Source organism: Salvelinus alpinus, chromosome 1, assembly GCF_045679555.1.
Source record: "Salvelinus alpinus chromosome 1, SLU_Salpinus.1, whole genome shotgun sequence".
Classification (NCBI taxonomy): Eukaryota; Metazoa; Chordata; class Actinopteri; order Salmoniformes; family Salmonidae; genus Salvelinus; species Salvelinus alpinus.
In genome coordinates this window covers 2,660,239-2,681,115 of record NC_092086.1, presented here as the reverse complement: position 1 = coordinate 2,681,115, position 20,877 = coordinate 2,660,239, and the positions used below count along the sequence as shown (strand labels likewise).

Below are 20,877 nucleotides of genomic sequence, written 5' to 3'. Positions count from 1 at the left end.
ATGCAATATGCAGAAATTGGTCCGCCATTTACCGGTTGCTAAAATTTGACGAGTTCGCCTAATTTCAGTTTACGTGACGAAAACAAGCAGTGTAGAGAATCATTGTCTAAACCGCTGTGAAATAGCTGTTCATTAAACATATTGTCAGCTGTTTGAAGCTTGGTGTACAAAACCAAAAGTAAAAAGACACATAGAAATAGCACACATAGAAAATATCCACCCCATTCAATGAGAATAACAGATCTATAACTCACATTTCTGTGAATTTGGTCGGGTCGCCCAAAAAGTTAAATATTGCAGATTTAATAGCAGGGGAGTTTATTTGCTGAAATCACTGAACACAACAGGTGATTATAAGAAACAGGCTTCTATTTTAGCCAGTCGTCTATTTCCTTAATGAATACAGCTTTTGCTTATTTGCATAGTTAAATTGTTTAATTCCAGCATTCACTTCCAGTATTTGAATATATTTCTTCATTTCCTGTATTAATTTGAATACATTTCTTTATTTCCTGTATTCATTTGAATACATTTCTTCATTTCCTGTATTCATTTGAATACATTTCTTCATTTCCTGTATTCATTTGAATACATTTCTTCATTTCCTGTATTCATTTCTTCATTTCCTGTATTCATTTGAATACATTTCTTCATTTCCTGTATTCATTTGAATACATTTCCTTCACTAAATTGTTATCATTTACACACTGCGTCACGTTTTCGTCTTAGTATGCCTCTATTTCGGGGGGGGACTTACCCCTGACAGAATAATTATTCTCCTCTGACTGTGCATTTTCTGCAGTTCTTACTTTCACCACTAGAGTACGATCGGCCCAAAATTGTTGACTGTTTTGTGAGCCAACGGCTAGCAGATAGCAGCCAACGGCTAGCAGTTAGCAGCCAACGGCTAGCAGTTTCTTACTGGCGATAAGAACGAATGATTGCTATAATTTTTTCGAATCATTATAGAATTATTTCATGTAACAAATCAAACAAACCTCGTAAACAATTAATTTAGACTCGGCATTTATTTGAAACGGGCGTTTAATTTGCTGAAATGCGTGCCGTTGCCCGGCTATTAAAAGGAACAGGCGACTATTTGAGACAGCTTAATTTAAGTTTTAGTAGACTGGCTATAGCTAGCTGTAGCATCAACAAGCTGTAGCATAGACTAGCTATAGCTAGCCGTAGCATCAACTACCTGTAGGATAGACTAGCTATAGCTAGCCGTAGCATCAACAAGCTGTAGCATAGACTAGCTATAGCATCAACAAGCTGTAGCATAGACTAGCCATAGCATCAACAAGCTTTAGCATAGACAAGCTTTAGCATAGACTAGCTATAGCATCAGCTAGCTGTAGCATAGACTAGCTAAAGCTAGCCGTAGCATCAGCTAGCTGTCGCATAGACTAGCTATAGCTAGCCGTAGCATAGACTAGCTATAGCTAGCCGTACCTTAGCGAGGTAGAGTGGCTAAAGGTGGCGCTAGTCCTGGCAGGCTTCAGTGTGCGTCAGCAGTAGCAGAACAAACAGCACAGGCTGAGAGACATGTAAAGCATCATGGGTAGGAGAGGGGGTCAGGAGTGAGGGGTGAAAGATGAGCAGGTGACAGTGAACGACAGGAAGGGGCGGAGTTATCTGGAGGTTTAGTAGACGGGAAGAGGAGCCCTATTCTTTCAAATATCCCAACGAGCCAATCAGATAGTTTGAACTGTGTGTGTGTGTGTGTGAGAGCGTTAGGAATCTAAAAAATCCCTCTGAAACCAACAGGTAGCCTTCCTCCAACAGGTAGCCTTCCTCCAACAGGTAGCCTTCCTCCATCACTATCCTTGTCCCAAACCTCAACCCTTACCATAGCCCTCACAATCACATTTCACTGTCTTCATTGAAAAGGACTTCTGTGTGTGTGTGTGTGTGTGTGTGCGTGCGTGTGTTTAATCCACCGTACTCCCTGTGTGATGCAGAGTAGCCCACAACTAAACCCCCCCATTGAGCCCTGAAACACTACAGAGCAGGGAACCTAGTGCCCTTGTGTTGTGGGGTTTAGGAGGGATATTGGTCCTGAAACACTACAGAGCAGGGAACCTAGTGCCCTTGTGTTGTGGGGTTTAGGAGGGATATTGGTCCTGAAACACTACAGAGCAGGGAACCTAGTGCCCTTGTGTTGTGGGGTTTAGGAGGGATATTGGTCCTGAAACACTACAGAGCAGGGAACCTAGTGCCCTTGTGTTGTGGGGTTTAGGAGGGATATTGGTCCTGAAACACTACAGAGCAGGGAACCTAGTGCCCTTGTGTTGTGGGGTTTAGGAGGGATATTGGTCCTGAAACACTACAGAGCAGGGAACCTAGTGCCCTTGTGTTGTGGGGTTTAGGAGGGATATTGGTCCTGAAACACTACAGAGCAGGGAACCTAGTGCCCTTGTGTTGTGGGGTTTAGGAGGGATATTGGTCCTGAAACACTACAGAGCAGGGAACCTAGTGCCCTTGTGTTGTGGGGTTTAGGAGGGATATTGGTCCTGAAACACTACAGAGCAGGGAACCTAGTGCCCTTGTGTTGTGGGGTTTAGGAGGGATATTGGTCCTGAAACACTACAGAGCAGGGAACCTAGTGCCCTTGTGTTGTGGGGTTTAGGAGGGATATTGGTCCTGAAACACTACAGAGCAGGGAACCTAGTGCCCTTGTGTTGTGGGGTTTAGGAGGGATATTGGTCCTGAAACACTACAGAGCAGGGAACCTAGTGCCCTTGTGTTGTGGGGTTTAGGAGGGATATTGGTCCTGAAACACTACAGAGCAGGGAACCTAGTGCCCTTGTGTTGTGGGGTTTAGGAGGGATATTGGTCCTGAAACACTACAGAGCAGGGAACCTAGTGCCCTTGTGTTGTGGGGTTTAGGAGGGATATTGGTCCTGAAACACTACAGAGCAGGGAACCTAGTGCCCTTGTGTTGTGGGGTTTAGGAGGGATATTGGTCCTGAAACACTACAGAGCAGGGAACCTAGTGCCCTTGTGTTGTGGGGTTTAGGAGGGATATTGGCCCTGAAACACTACAGAGCAGGGAACCTAGTGCCCTTGTGTTGTGGGGTTTAGGAGGGATATTGGTCCTGAAACACTACAGAGCAGGGAACCTAGTGCCCTTGTGTTGTGGGGTTTAGGAGGGATATTGGTCCTGAAACACTACAGAGCAGGGAACCTAGTGCCCTTGTGTTGTGGGGTTTAGGAGGGATATTGGTCCTGAAACACTACAGAGCAGGGAACCTAGTGCCCTTGTGTTGTGGGGTTTAGGAGGGATATTGGTCCTGAAACACTACAGAGCAGGGAACCTAGTGCCCTTGTGTTGTGGGGTTTAGGAGGGATATTGGTCCTGAAACACTACAGAGCAGGGAACCTAGTGCCCTTGTGTTGTGGGGTTTAGGAGGGATATTGGTCCTGAAACACTACAGAGCAGGGAACCTAGTGCCCTTGTGTTGTGGGGTTTAGGAGGGATATTGGTCCTGAAACACTACAGAGCAGGGAACCTAGTGCCCTTGTGTTGTGGGGTTTAGGAGGGATATTGGTCCTGAAACACTACAGAGCAGGGAACCTAGTGCCCTTGTGTTGTGGGGTTTAGGAGGGATATTGGTCCTGAAACACTACAGAGCAGGGAACCTAGTGCCCTTGTGTTGTGGGGTTTAGGAGGGATATTGGCCCTGAAACACTACAGAGCAGGGAACCTAGTGCCCTTGTGCTGTGGGGTTTAGGAGGGATATTGGTCCTGAAACACTACAGAGCAGGGAACCTAGTGCCCTTGTGTTGTGGGGTTTAGGAGGGATATTGGTCCTGAAACACTACAGAGCAGGGAACCTAGTGCCCTTGTGTTGTGGGGTTTAGGAGGGATATTGGTCCTGAAACACTACAGAGCAGGGAACCTAGTGCCCTTGTGTTGTGGGGTTTAGGAGGGATATTGGTCCTGAAACACTACAGAGCAGGGAACCTAGTGCCCTTGTGTTGTGGGGTTTAGGAGGGATATTGGTCCTGAAACACTACAGAGCAGGGAACCTAGTGCCCTTGTGCTGTGGGGTTTAGGAGGGATATTGGTCCTGAAACACTACAGAGCAGGGAACCTAGTGCCCTTGTGTTGTGGGGTTTAGGAGGGATATTGGTCCTGAAACACTACAGAGCAGGGAACCTAGTGCCCTTGTGTTGTGGGGTTTAGGAGGGATATTGGTCCTGAAACACTACAGAGCAGGGAACCTAGTGCCCTTGTGTTGTGGGGTTTAGGAGGGATATTGGTCCTGAAACACTACAGAGCAGGGAACCTAGTGCCCTTGTGTTGTGGGGTTTAGGAGGGATATTGGTCCTGAAACACTACAGAGCAGGGAACCTAGTGCCCTTGTGTTGTGGGGTTTAGGAGGGATATTGGTCCTGAAACACTACAGAGCAGGGAACCTAGTGCCCTTGTGTTGTGGGGTTTAGGAGGGATATTGGTCCTGAAACACTACAGAGCAGGGAACGGGATATTGGTCCTGAAACACTACAGAGCAGGGAACCTAGTGCCCTTGTGTTGTGGGGTTTAGGAGGGATATTGGTCCTGAAACACTACAGAGCAGGGAACCTAGTGCCCTTGTGTTGTGGGGTTTAGGAGGGATATTGGTCCTGAAACACTACAGAGCAGGGAACCTAGTGCCCTTGTGTTGTGGGGTTTAGGAGGGATATTGGTCCTGAAACACTACAGAGCAGGGAACCTAGTGCCCTTGTGCTGTGGGGTTTAGGAGGGATATTGGTCCTGAAACACTACAGAGCAGGGAACCTAGTGCCCTTGTGTTGTGGGGTTTAGGAGGGATATTGGTCCTGAAACACTACAGAGCAGGGAACCTAGTGCCCTTGTGTTGTGGGGTTTAGGAGGGATATTGGTCCTGAAACACTACAGAGCAGGGAACCTAGTGCCCTTGTGTTGTGGGGTTTAGGAGGGATATTGGTCCTGAAACACTACAGAGCAGGGAACCTAGTGCCCTTGTGTTGTGGGGTTTAGGAGGGATATTGGTCCTGAAACACTACAGAGCAGGGAACCTAGTGCCCTTGTGTTGTGGGGTTTAGGAGGGATATTGGTCCTGAAACACTACAGAGCAGGGAACCTAGTGCCCTTGTGTTGTGGGGTTTAGGAGGGATATTGGTCCTGAAACACTACAGAGCAGGGAACCTAGTGCCCTTGTGTTGTGGGGTTTGGGAGGGATATTGGTCCTGAAACACTACAGAGCAGGGAACCTAGTGCCCTTGTGTTGTGGGGTTTAGGAGGGATATTGGTCCTGAAACACTACAGAGCAGGGAACCTAGTGCCCTTGTGTTGTGGGGTTTAGGAGGGATATTGGCCCTGAAACACTACAGAGCAGGGAACCTAGTGCCCTTGTGTTGTGGGGTTTAGGAGGGATATTGGTCCTGAAACACTACAGAGCAGGGAACCTAGTGCCCTTGTGCTGTGGGGTTTAGGAGGGATATTGGTCCTGAAACACTACAGAGCAGGGAACCTAGTGCCCTTGTGTTGTGGGGTTTAGGAGGGATATTGGTCCTGAAACACTACAGAGCAGGGAACCTAGTGCCCTTGTGTTGTGGGGTTTAGGAGGGATATTGGTCCTGAAACACTACAGAGCAGGGAACCTAGTGCCCTTGTGTTGTGGGGTTTAGGAGGGATATTGGTCCTGAAACACTACAGAGCAGGGAACCTAGTGCCCTTGTGTTGTGGGGTTTAGGAGGGATATTGGCCCTGAAACACTACAGAGCAGGGAACCTAGTGCCCTTGTGTTGTGGGGTTTAGGAGGGATATTGGCCCTGAAACACTACAGAGCAGGGAACCTAGTGCCCTTGTGTTGTGGGGTTTAGGAGGGATATTGGTCCTGAAACACTACAGAGCAGGGAACCTAGTGCCCTTGTGTTGTGGGGTTTAGGAGGGATATTGGTCCTGAAACACTACAGAGCAGGGAACCTAGTGCCCTTGTGTTGTGGGGTTTAGGAGGGATATTGGCCCTGAAACACTACAGAGCAGGGAACCTAGTGCCCTTGTGTTGTGGGGTTTAGGAGGGATATTGGTCCTGAAACACTACAGAGCAGGGAACCTAGTGCCCTTGTGCTGTGGGCTGGGTTTAGGAGGGATATTGGTCCAACTGAGCAAGTAGTGTGTGCAGCCAACAGACAAGACAAGGCAGACAGAGAGAGACAGACGAAGCGAGAGACAAGGATCTTTCTTTACCAAATCAATTTGAAAAAAAACAACACTTTTAATAAAAAACTTCAGTACCAAAAAACATGACTTTTTTTTGTTGTTGTTGTTGAAAAACACACATCAACACATGATCAATGTACAAAAAAAAGTCCACAGCAGTCTGAGCAAGCCAGGCAAAACCGTGACAACCGCATCCGTGACAACCGCAACCGTGACAACCGTAACAAAATCAAGTCTAAACCAGGAGGCAGCAGCGGCAGGAAGAGGAACGGGACTCTAAAGAACCAGGGAGTGATGTCACAGCTGTAAGAGCCCTCTCTCTCTCTGTGTGTGGTCAGTAAGCAGGAAGTGAGGTCAGTGAGGTGAAACACTCAGAATGAGGCAGATTTTACAGTTTTGAGATGACAGGATTTCCTACAGTAAAACATCTCTATCGCAACAGAGATGACGTGATTCCCTACAACATCTCTATCACAACAGAGATGATGTGACTCCCTACAACATCTCTATCTCAACAGAGATGATGTGATTCCCTACAACATCTCTACCTCAATGTTTAATAATAGAGATGATGTGATTCCCTACAACATCTCTACCTCAACAGAGATGATGTGATTCCCTACATCTCTACCTCAACAGAGATGATGTGATTCCCTACAACATCTCTACCTCAACAGAGATGATGTGATTCCCTACAACATCTCTACCTCAACAGAGATGATGTGATTCCCTTCAACATCTACCTCAACAGAGATGATGTGATTCCCTACAACATCTCTACCTCAACAGAGATGATGTGATTCCCTACAACATCTCTACCTCAACAGAGATGATGTGATTCCCTACAACATCTCTACCTCAACAGAGATGATGTGATTCCCTACAACATCTCTACCTCAGAGATGATGTGATTCCCTACAACATCTCTACCTCAACAGAGATGATGTGATTCCCTACAACATCTCTACCTCAACAGAGATGTTGTGATTCCCTACAACATCTCTACCTCAACAGAGATGATGTGATTCCCTACAACATCTCTACCTCAACAGAGATGATGTGATTCCCTACAACATCTCTACCTCAACAGAGATGATGTGATTCCCTACAACATCTCTACCTCAACAGAGATGATGTGATTCCCTACAACATCTCTACCTCAACAGAGATGATGTGATTCCCTACAACATCTCTACCTCAACAGAGATGATGTGATTCCCTACAACATCTCTACCTCAACAGAGATGATGTGATTCCCTACAACATCTCTACCTCAACAGAGATGATGTGATTCCCTACAACATCTCTACCTCAACAGAGATGATGTGATTCCCTACAACATCTCTACCTCAACAGAGATGATGTGATTCCCTACAACATCTCTACCTCAACAGAGATGATGTGATTCCCTACAACATCTCTACCTCAACAGAGATGATGTGATTCCCTACAACATCTCTACCTCAACAGAGATGATGTGATTCCCTACAACATCTCTACCTCAACAGAGATGATGTGATTCCCTACAACATCTCTACCTCAACAGAGATGATGTGATTCCCTACAACATCTCTACCTCAACGTTTAGCAACGTTGAGCCCTTTTGAAAAGATCACAGAGGGTGTGGTCAGTAACCAGGGGGTGTGGTCAGTAACCAGGGGGTGTGGTCAGTAACCTTGATCGAAGGAGTCGTCGGAGGAGCTAAGCCCCGCCTCCTGCAGCAGGAGGGATAAGTTCTTCTGTTTCCTCTCCCGAGCCGCCTGATTGGACGAGGAGGGGGACGGTCTCTTCCTGGGCGGGGCTGTGTGAGGTCGCAACCCTGAGGAGAGGTGACAGCCCCCCCGAGGGTCATCCTCTTCAGAGTCCGAGTCTGGTGCAGAGAACACAGGGTCAGGACACAACGAACACACATTAACATGTTACTCATTTAGCACTTTCTGATCCAGAGAGACTTAATATATTCAGATAGCTAGGTGGGACAACCACATATCACAGTAGTTAGTATATTCAGATAGCTGGGTGGGACAACCACATATCACAGTAGTTAGTATATTCAGATAGCTAGGTGGGACAACCACATATCACAGTAGTTAGTATATTCATCTTCAGATAGCTAGGTGGGACAACCACATATCACAGTAGTTAGTATATTCAGATAGCTAGGTGGGACAACCACATATCACAGTAGTTAGTATATTCAGATAGCTAGGTGGGACAACCACATATCACAGTAGTTAGTATATTCAGATAGCTGGGTGGGACAACCACATATCACAGTAGTTAGTATATTCAGATAGCTGGGTGGGACAACCACATATCACAGTAGTTAGTATATTCAGATAGCTAGGTGGGACAACCACATATCACAGTAGTTAGTATATTCAGATAGCTAGGTGAGACAACCACATATCACAGTAGTTAGTATATTCAGATAGCTAGGTGGGACAACCACATATCACAGTAGTTAGTATATTCAGATAGCTAGGTGGGACAACCACATATCACAGTAGTTAGTATATTCAGATAGCTAGGTGGGACAACCACATATCACAGTAGTTAGTATATTCAGATAGCTAGGTGGGACAACCACATATCACAGTAGTTAGTATATTCAGATAGCTAGGTGGGACAACCACATATCACAGTAGTTAGTATATTCAGATAGCTAGGTGGGACAACCACATATCACAGTAGTTAGTATATTCAGATAGCTAGGTGGGACAACCACATATCACAGTAGTTAGTATATTCAGATAGCTAGGTGAGACAACCACATATTACAGTAGTTAGTATATTCAGATAGCTAGGTGGGACAACCACATATTACAGTAGTTAGTATATTCAGATAGCTAGGTGGGACAACCACATATCACAGTAGTTAGTATATTCAGATAGCTAGGTGGGACAACCACATATCACAGTAGTTAGTATATTCAGATAGCTAGGTGGGACAACCACATATCACAGTAGTTAGTATATTCAGATAGCTAGGTGGGACAACCACATATCACAGTAGTTAGTATATTCAGATAGCTAGGTGGGACAACCACATATCACAGTAGTTAGTATATTCAGATAGCTAGGTGGGACAACCACATATCACAGTAAATCATGGTCATTAATATGGAGTTGGACCCCCCTTTGCTGCTATAACAGCCTCCACTCTTCTGGGAAGTCATTAATATGGAGTTGGACCCCCCTTTGCTGCTATAACAGCCTCCACTATTCTGGGAAGGCTTTCCACTAGATGTTGGAACATTGCTGCTATAACAGCCTCCACTCTTCTGGGAAGGCTTTCCACTAGATGATGGAACATTGCTGCTATAACAGCCTCCACTCTTCTGGGAAGGCTTTCCACTAGATGTTGGAACATTGCTGCTATAAACAGCCTCCACTCTTCTGGGAAGGCTTTCCACTAGATGTTGGAACATTACTGCTATAACAGCCTCCACTCTTCTGGGAAGTCTTTCCACTAGATGTTGGAACATTGCTGCTATAACAGCCTCCACTCTTCTGGGAAGGCTTTCCACTAGATGTTGGAACATTGCTGCTATAACAGCCTCCACTCTTCTGGGAAGGCTTTCCACTAGATGTTGGAACATTGCTGCTATAACAGCCTCCACTCTTCTGGGAAGGCTTTCCACTAGATGTTGGAACATTGCTGCTATAACAGCCTCCACTCTTCTGGGAAGGCTTTCCACTAGATGTTGGAACATTGCTGCTATAACAGCCTCCACTCTTCTGGGAAGGCTTTCCACTAGATGTTGGAACATTGCTGCTATAACAGCCTCCACTCTTCTGGGAAGGCTTTCCACTAGATGTTGGAACATTGCTGCTATAACAGCCTCCACTCTTCTGGGAAGGCTTTCCACTAGATGTTGGAACATTGCTGCTATAACAGCCTCCACTCTTCTGGGAAGGCTTTCCACTAGATGTTGGAACATTGCTGCTATAACAGCCTCCACTCTTCTGGGAAGGCTCTCCACTAGATGTTGGAACATTGCTGCTATAACAGCCTCCACTCTTCTGGGAAGGCTTTCCACTAGATGTTGGAACATTGCTGCTATAACAGCCTCCACTCTTCTGGGAAGGCTTTCCACTAGATGTTGGAACATTGCTGCTATAACAGCCTCCTCTCTTCTGGGAAGGCTTTCCACTAGATGTTGGAACATTTCTGCTATAACAGCCTCCACTCTTCTGGGAAGGCTTTCCACTAGATGTTGGAACATTGCTGCTATAACAGCCTCCACTCTTCTGGGAAGGCTTTCCACTAGATGTTGGAACATTGCTGATAAAACAGTCTCCACTCTTCTGGGAAGGCTTTCCTCTAGATGTTGGAACATTGCTGCTATAACAGCCTCCACTCTTCTGGGAAGGCTTTCCACTAGATGTTGGAACATTGCTGCTATAACAGCCTCCACTCTTCTGGGAAGGCTTTCCACTAGATGTTGGAACATTGCTGCTATAACAGCCTCCACTCTTCTGGGAAGGCTTTCCTCTAGATGTTGGAACATTGCTGCTATAACAGCCTCCACTCTTCTGGGAAGGCTTTCCACTAGATGTTGGAACATTGCTGCGGGGACTTGCTTCCATTCAGCCACAAGAGCATTAGTGAGGTCGGGCACTGATGTTGGGCGATTAGGCCTGGCTCGCAGTCGGCGTTCCGATTCATCCCAAAGGTGTTCGATGAGGTTGAGATCAGGGCTATGTGCAGGCCAGTCAAGTTCTTCCACACCGATCGACAAACAATTTCTGTATGGACCTCGCTTTGTGCGCGGGGGGCATGGTCATGCTGAAACAGGAAATGGCCTTCCCCAAACTTTTGCCACAGTTGGAAGCACAGAATCATCTAGAATGTCATTGTATTACGTAGCGTTAAGATTTCCCTTCACTGGAACTAAGGGGCCCGAACCATGAAAAACAGCCCCAGACCATTATTCCTCCTCCACCAAACTTTACAGTCAGCACTATGCATTGGGGCAGGTAGCGTTCTCCTGCAATCCGCCAAACCCAGATTCATCCATCGGACTGTCAGATGGTGAAGCGTGATTCATCACTACAGAGAACGCGTTTCCACTGCTCCAGAGTCCAATGGCGGCGAGCTTTACACCACTCCAGCCGACGCTTGGCATTGCACATGGTGATCTTAGGCTTGTGTGCAGCTGCTCGGCCATGGAAACCCATTTCATGAAGCTCCAGACAAACAGTTATTGTGCTGACGTTGCTTCCAGAGGCAGAAGATCATCACGCTCACACACACACATACCACAATCACACACACCACAAACACACACACACCACAAACACACACACCACACACACAAACACACACACACCACAAACACACCACAAACACAAACACACACACACCACAAACACACACACACCACAAACACACACACACACCCACACCACAATCACACACACACCCACACCACAATCACTCACACACACCCACACCACAATCACTCACACACACCCACACCACAATCACTCACACACACCCACACCACAATCACTCACACACACACACCACAATCACACACACATATCCCCAGTCTGTACAGGGTTAGGACACACCGATACACCGACCGTACTAACAAAGTGTAACTCACTGTAGTCGTAGCTGGAGCGTTGAGAGGAGGAGTGAGGAAGAGGAGGAGAAACCGTCTTCCTCTCACCTCTAACCTTCTGTTTCCCTCCAGACGAGAGGGTCACCTCTCCTTCCCTCCCGCTGGGGTCAGAGGGCGGCCGGCGGCTGAGTACGGACAGGGAGAGAGCTCTGTCCAGGTCACAGGCTAGCTGCTCCTGGTCACACAGAGCGACACGACGAGCCTTAAAGACCTGCTGGAGAGAACACACACACACCATTACAGGTCACAGGCTAGCTGCTCCTGGTCACACAGAGTGACACGACGAGCCTTAAAGACCTGCTGGAGAGAACACACACACCATTACAAAACAAACACACACACACCATTACAAAACACACACCCTTAGACACACACCATTACAAAACACACACACACACACACACCGAGCCTTAAAGACCTGGTGGAGAGAACACACACACACACCATTACAAAACACACACCGTTACAAAACACACACACACACCGAGCCTTAAAGACCTGGTGGAGAGAACACACACACACACCATTACAAAACACACACCGTTACAAAACACACACACACACACACACCGAGCCTTAAAGACCTGGTGGAGAGAACACACACACACACCATTACAAAACACACACCGTTACAAAACACACACACACACCGAGCCTTAAAGACCTGGTGGAGAGAACACACACACACACCATTACAAAACACACACACAGCGAGCCTTAAATACCTGGAGAACACCCCCCCCCCACACACACACACCGTTACACACACACACAAACACACACACTGAGCCTTAAAGACCTGGTGGAGAGAACACACACACCATTACACACACACACACACACACACACACACACACACACACACACACACACACACACACACACACACACACACCGTACCTCCAGAGAGTGACTGGTGGACGGCTCCTGATCCTGCCAACTCCTCTTCTCTCCTCCTCTTCCTCCCTCCAGCTCATCCTCCTCTCTGGAACAGTGGATCCTCTTCCTCCCTCCATCCCCCACAGAGTACTGCACTGTCCTGCCCAGCCTGACACGCACGTGAGGAAAGCACCGTTAATACTCCTTTACAAGTCCTCACGAAGAACGATCAGTAAATTTAGCATCCTGTCCTCATTCAGTCTCAATGACAGCTATAAATACAGTAGCAGCCTGTCCTCATTCAGTCTCAATGACAGCTATAAATACAGTAGCAGCCTGTCCTCATTCAGTCTCAATGACAGCTATAAATACAGTAGCATCCCGTCCTCATTCAGTCTCAATGACAGCTATAAATACAGTAGCATCCTGTCCTCATTCAGTCTCAATGACAGCTATAAATACAGTAGCATCCTGTCCTCATTCAGTCTCAATGACAGCTATAAATACAGTAGCAGCCTGTCCTCATTCAGTCTCAATGACAGCTATAAATACAGTAGCATCCCATCCTCATTCAGTCTCAATGACAGCTATAAATACAGTAGCAGTCTGTCCTCATTCAGTCTCAATGACAGCTATAAATACAGTAGCATCCTGTCCTCATTCAGTCTCAATGACAGCTATAAATACAGTAGCATCCTGTCCTCATTCAGTCTCAATGACAGCTAAAAATACAGTAGCATCCTGTCCTCATTCAGTCTCAATGACAGCTATAAATACAGTAGCATCCTGTCCTCATTCAGTCTCAATGACAGCTATAAATACAGTAGCAGCCTGTCCTCATTCAGTCTCAATGACAGCTATAAATACAGTAGCATCCCGTCCTCATTCAGTCTCAATGACAGCTATAAATACAGTAGCATCCCGTCCTCATTCAGTCTCAATGACAGCTATAAATACAGTAGCATCCTGTCCTCATTCAGTCTCAATGACAGCTATAAATACAGTAGCATCCTGTCCTCATTCAGTCTCAATGACAGCTATAAATACAGTAGCAGCCTGTCCTCATTCAGTCTCAATGACAGCTATAAATACAGTAGCATCCCATCCTCATTCAGTCTCAATGACAGCTATAAATACAGTAGCAGTCTGTCCTCATTCAGTCTCAATGACAGCTATAAATACAGTAGCATCCTGTCCTCATTCAGTCTCAATGACAGCTATAAATACAGTAGCATCCTGTCCTCATTCAGTCTCAATGACAGCTAAAAATACAGTAGCATCCTGTCCTCATTCAGTCTCAATGACAGCTATAAATACAGTAGCATCCTGTCCTCATTCAGTCTCAATGACAGCTATAAACACAGTAGCATCCTGTCCTCATTCAGTCTCAATGACAGCTATAAATACAGTAACAGCCCGTCCTCATTCAGTCTCAATGACAGCTATAAATACAGTAACAGCCCGTCCTCATTCAGTCTCAATGACAGCTATAAATACAGTAGCATTCAGTCTCAATGACAGCTATAAATACAGTAACAGCCCGTCCTCATTCAGTCTCAATGACAGCTATAAATACAGTAGCATCCTGTCCTCATTCAGTCTCAATGACAGCTATAAATACAGTAGCATCCTGTCCTCATTCAGTCTCAATGACAGCTATAAATACAGTAACATCCTGTCCTCATTCAGTCTCAATGACAGCTATAAATACAGTAGCAGTCTGTCCTCATTCAGTCTCAATGACAGCTATAAATACAGTAACAGCCTGTCCTCATTCAGTCTCAATGACAGCTATAAATACAGTAGCAGCCTGTCCTCATTCAGTCTCAATGACAGCTATAAATACAGTAGCAGCCTGTCCTCATTCAGTCTCAATGACAGCTATAAATACAGTAGCAGCCTGTCCTCATTCAGTCTCAATGACAGCTATAAATACAGTAGCATCCTGTCCTCATTCAGTCTCAATGACAGCTAAAAATACAGTAGCATCCTGTCCTCATTCAGTCTCAATGACAGCTATAAATACAGTAGCATCCTGTCCTCATTCAGTCTCAATGACAGCTATAAACACAGTAGCATCCTGTCCTCATTCAGTCTCAATGACAGCTATAAATACAGTAACATCCTGTCCTCATTCAGTCTCAATGACAGCTATAAATACAGTAACAGCCCGTCCTCATTCAGTCTCAATGACAGCTATAAATACAGTAACAGCCCGTCCTCATTCAGTCTCAATGACAGCTATAAATACAGTAGCATCCTGTCCTCATTCAGTCTCAATGACAGCTATAAATACAGTAACAGCCCGTCCTCATTCAGTCTCAATGACAGCTATAAATATAGTAGCATCCTGTCCTCATTCAGTCTCAATGACAGCTATAAATACAGTAGCATCCTGTCCTCATTCAGTCTCAATGACAGCTATAAATACAGTAGCATCCTGTCCTCATTCAGTCTCAATGACAGCTATAAATACAGTAGCATCCTGTCCTCATTCAGTCTCAATGACAGCTATAAATACAGTAGCATCCTGTCCTCATTCAGTCTCAATGACAGCTATAAATACAGTAACATCCTGTCCTCATTCAGTCTCAATGACAGCTATAAATACAGTAGCAGTCTGTCCTCATTCAGTCTCAATGACAGCTATAAATACAGTAACAGCCTGTCCTCATTCAGTATCAATGACAGCTATAAATACAGTAGCAGCCTGTCCTCATTCAGTCTCAATGACAGCTATAAATACAGTAGCAGCCTGTCCTCATTCAGTCTCAATGACAGCTATAAATACAGTAGCATCCTGTCCTCATTCAGTCTCAATGACAGCTATAAATACAGTAGCAGCCTGTCCTCATTCAGTCTCAATGACAGCTATAAATACAGTAGCATCCTGTCTTCATTCAGTCTCAATGACAGCTATAAATACAGTAGCATCCTGTCCTCATTCAGTCTCAATGACAGCTATAAATACAGTAGCATCCTGTCCTCATTCAGTCTCAATGACAGCTATAAATACAGTAGCATCCTGTCCTCATTCAGTCTCAATGACAGCTATAAATACAGTAGCAGCCTGTCTTCATTCAGTCTCAATGACAGCTATAAATACAGTAGCATCCCGTCCTCATTCAGTCTCAATGACAGCTATAAATACAGTAGCATCCTGTCCTCATTCAGTCTCAATGACAGCTATAAATACAGTAACATCCTGTCCTCATTCAGTCTCAATGACAGCTATAAATACAGTAGCATCCTGTCCTCATTCAGTCTCAATGACAGCTATAAATACAGTAGCATCCTGTCCTCATTCAGTCTCAATGACAGCTATAAATACAGTAGCAGCCTGTCCTCATTCAGTCTCAATGACAGCTATAAATACAGTAGCATCCTGTCCTCATTCAGTCTCAATGACAGCTATAAATACAGTAGCAGCCTGTCCTCATTCAGTCTCAATGACAGCTATAAATACAGTAGCATCCTGTCCTCATTCAGTCTCAATGACAGCTATAAATACAGTAACAGCCCGTCCTCATTCAGTCTCAATGACAGCTATAAATACAGTAGCAGTCTGTCCTCATTCAGTCTCAATGATAGCTATATACAGTTGAAGTCGGAAGTTTACATACACCTCAGCCAAATACATTTAAACTCAGTTTTTCACAATTCCTGAAATTTTATCCACGTAAAAATTCCCTGTCTTAGGTCAGTTAGGATCACCACTTTATTTTAAGAATGTGAAATGTCAGAATAATAGTAGAGAGAATGATTTATTTCAGCTTTTATTTCTTTCATCACATTCCCAGTGGGTCAGAAGTTTGCAATCACTCAATTAGTATTTGGTAGCATTGCCTTTAAATTGTTTAACTTGGGTCAAACGTTTCGGGTAGCCTTCCACAAGCTTCCCACAATAAGTTGGGTGAATTTTGGCCCATTCCTCCTGACAAAGCTGGTGTAACTGAGTCAGGTTTGTAGGCCTCCTTGCTCGCACAAGCTTTTTCAGTTCTTCCCACACATTTTTCTATAGGATTGAGGTCAGGGCTTTGTAATGGCCACTCCAATACCTTAACTTTGTTGTCCTTAAGCCATTTTTGCCACAACTTAGGAAGTATTCTGACCCCAAACTTTTGAACGGTAAATACACAGAAAGTATTCATACCCCTTGTTATACACATTCTGTATTTCAACATTTATTAAATATATTATTTTCCTCACCTATCTACACACAATAATACCCAATAATGACAGAGTGAAAATATGTTTTTAGAAATAGTTGCACATTTATTAAAAATGAAATACAGAAATATCTAATTGACATAAGTATTCACACCCCTGAGTCAATACATGTTAGAATCACCTTTGGCAGCGATTAAAGCTGTGAGTCTTTCTGGGTAAGTCTCTAAGAGCTTTCCACACCTGGATTGTACAATATTTACCCATTATTCTTTTTCAAAGTCCTTCAAGTTCTGTCAAAGTGGTTGTTGATCATTGCTAGACAACCAATTTCAAGTCTTGCTGTAGATTTTCAAGGAGATTTAATTGAAATCTGTAACTCGTCCACTCAGGAACATTCACCGTCTTCTTGGTAAGCAACTCCAGTGTAGATTTGGTCATTGCCCTACATTGTTTGCAGTTTTACTTTTGTGTCTTGTTGCAAACAGGATGCATGTTTTGGAATATTTTAATTCTGTACAGGCTTCCTTCTCTTCACTCTGTCATTTAGGTTAGTATTGTGGAGTAACTACAATGTTGTTGATCCATCCTCAGTTTTCTCCTATCACCACCATTAAACTCTGTAACTGTTTTAAAGTCACCATCGGCCTCATGGTGAAATCACTGAACGGTTTCCTTCCTCTCCGGCAACTGAGTTAGGCAGGACGCCTGTATCTTTGTAGTGACTGGGTGTATTGATACACCATCTAAAGTGTATTGAATAACTTCACCGTGCTCAAAGGTTTGATTGTGTGTTTGAAATGCACTGCTTGACTGAGGGACCTCACAGATGATTGTATATGTTTACAGAGATGAAGTAGTCTTTAAAATATATTATTGCACACAGAGTGAGTCCATGCAACTTCTTAAGTATATATATTTTTTTTTTACTCCTTAACGTATTTAGTCTTTCCATAACAAGAGAGGTTGAAACACTTATTGACTCAAGACATTTCAGCTTTTCCTTTTAAAAAATGTGTCAACATTTCTAAAAACATAATTTCCACTTTGACATTAAAGGGGTATTGTGTGTAGACCAGTGACACAACATTTAAACTTTAATACATTTTAAATTCAGGTTGTTACACAGGGTAGATACAAAACAACAGTCGTTCCACTTACTTTCCTGTCCGGGACTCCAGTTTGCCAGGGGGCGTCGCTACACGTTTCCTCTTCCTGGGTCGGCCCCGCCCACGTCTGGTTAGACCCCGCCTCTCCTCCTCCTGCTGCTGAACCTCTCTGAACAGAAAGAGAACAGTGATTAGAGAGGACGGACGTGCTAGTCTGTCTGTGTCTGTTACTCACTGGGGGTCTGAGAGTCTCTGCAGCTTGTCTAGTTGTGTATTGTCTGTCTGTCTGTCTGTCTGTCTGTCTGTCTGTTACTCACTGGGGGTCAGAGAGTCTCTGCAGCTTGTCTAGTTGTGTAGTGTCTGTCTGTCTGTCTGTCTGTCTGTCTGTCTGTCTGTCTGTCTGTCTGTTACTCACTGGGGGTCAGAGAGTCTCTGCAGCTTGTCTAGTTGTGTAGTGTCTGTCTGTCTGTCTGTGTGTTACTCACTGGGGGTCAGAGAGTCTCTACAGCTTGTCTAGTTGTGTAGTGTCTGTCTGTCTGTCTGTGTGTTACTCACTGGGGGTCAGAGAGTCTCTGCAACTTGTCTAGTTGTCTCTGTTTGTCCTTGTACTGCCTCTGTAGCTCCGCTAACCTCATCCGATGCTGCATCTCCCCTCGATCACACACCTTACTGAAGAGCTGCTGGACACACACACACACACACACACACACACACACACACACACACACACACACACACACACACACACACACACACACACACACACACACACACACACACACACACACACACACACACACACACACACACACACACACACACACACACACACACACAGGGTTAGTGATACTCCACACACACCTTAACAGCTTCTAACCTCCAAGCCAGAAAACTGTTGAACAATTAATCAAATGGCCACCAGGACTATTTACATTGACCCCCCCCCCCCCCGTCCTCCATTTTGTTTCTACACTGCTGCTTCTCTCTGTTTATTATCTCTGTATAGTCACTTTAATAACTCTACATGTACACATTACTTCAACTAGCCTGAACCACAGCACACTGACTCTGTACCGGTACCCCCTGTATATATCCTCCACATTGTACCGTAACACCCTGTATAGAGTCTCCACACTGACTCGGTACCGTAACACCCTGTATATATCCTCCACACTGTACCCTAACACCCTGTATATATCCTCCACATTGACTCTGTACCAGTACCCCCTGTATATATCCTCCACATTGACTCTGTACCGGTACCCCCTGTATATATCCTCCACATTGACTCTGTACCGGTACCCCCTGTATATATCCTCCACACTGACTCTATACCAGTACCCCCTGTATATAGCCTCCACATTGACTCTGTACCGGTACCCCTGTATATATCCTCCACACTGACTCTATACCAGTACCCCCTGTATATATCCTCCACATTGACTCTGTACCGGTACCCCCTGTATATATCCTCCACATTGACTCTGTACCGGTACCCCCTGTATATATCCTCCACATTGTACCGTAACACCCTGTATAGAGTCTCCATACTGACTCTGTACCGTAACACCCTGTATAGAGTCTCCATACTGACTCTGTACCGTAACACCCTGTATAGAGTCTCCACATTGACTCTGTACCGGTACCCCCTGTATATATCCTCCACATTGTACCCTAACACCCTGTATAGAGTCTCCACACTGACTCTGTACCGGTACCCCCTGTATATATCCTCCACATTGTACCCTAACACCCTGTATAGAGTCTCCACATTGACTCTGTACCGGTACCCCCTGTATATATCCTCCACATTGTACCGTAACACCCTGTATAGAGTCTCCACACTGACTCTGTACCGGTACCCCCTGTATATATCCTCCACATTGACTCTGTACCGTAACACCCTGTATATAGCCTCCACATTGTACCCTAACACCCTGTATAGAGTCTCCACATTGACTCTGTACCGTAACACCCTGTATAGAGTCTCCACATTGACTCTGTACCGGTACCCCCTGTATATAGCCTCCACATTGACTCTGTACCGTAACACCCTGTATAGAGTCTCCACATTGACTCGGTACCGTAACACCCTGTATAGAGTCTCCACACTGACTCTGTACCGTAACACCCTGTATAGAGTCTCCACACTGACTCTGTACCGTAACACCCTGTATAGAGTTTCCATACTGACTCTGTACCGTAACACCCTGTATAGAGTCTCCACACTGACTCTGTACCGTAACACCCTGTATAGAGTCTCCACACTGACTCTGTACCGGTACCCCCTGTATATATCCTCCACATTGTACCCTAACACCCTGTATAGAGTCTCCACATTGACTCTGTACCGTAACACCCTGTATAGAGTCTCCACATTGACTCTGTACCGGTACCCCCTGTATATATCCTCCACATTGTACCGTAACACCCTGTATAGAGTCTCCACACTGACTCTGTACCGGTACCCCCTGTATATATCCTCCACATTGTACCGTAACACCCTGTATATAGCCTCCACATTGTACCGTAACACCCTGTATATAGCCTCCACATTGACTCTGTACCGGTACCCCCTGTATATATCCTCCACATTGTACCGTAACACCCTGTATATAGCCTCCACATTGTACCGTAACACCCTGTATAGAGTCTCCACATTGACTCTGTACCGGTACCCCCTGTATATATCCTCCACATTGTACCGTAACACCCTGTATAGAGTCTCCACATTGACTCTGTACCCTAACACCCTGTATATATCCTCCACATTGTACCCTAACACCCTGTATAGAGTCTCCACATTGACTCTGTACCGGTACCCCCTGTATATATCCTCCACATTGTACCGTAACACCCTGTATAGAGTCTCCACATTGACTCTGTACCGGTACCC

At 45.2% G+C, this 20,877-nt stretch overlaps 1 protein-coding gene across 1 annotated transcript in view; it reads right to left on the bottom strand.

Moving 5' to 3' along the window:
* tnrc18 (trinucleotide repeat containing 18) overlaps positions 1-20,877 on the bottom strand; it is a 116,712-nt gene that overhangs the window by 37,236 nt on the left and 58,599 nt on the right. The window contains exons 16-20 of the mRNA XM_071343563.1: positions 18,537-18,661; positions 18,034-18,150; positions 12,727-12,874; positions 11,809-12,040; positions 7,869-8,063 (exon numbers count right to left, since the gene is read on the bottom strand). Coding sequence (XP_071199664.1) covers positions 7,869-8,063; positions 11,809-12,040; positions 12,727-12,874; positions 18,034-18,150; positions 18,537-18,661 — 817 coding nt within the window. The remainder of the gene's footprint in view (positions 1-7,868; positions 8,064-11,808; positions 12,041-12,726; positions 12,875-18,033; positions 18,151-18,536; positions 18,662-20,877) is intronic.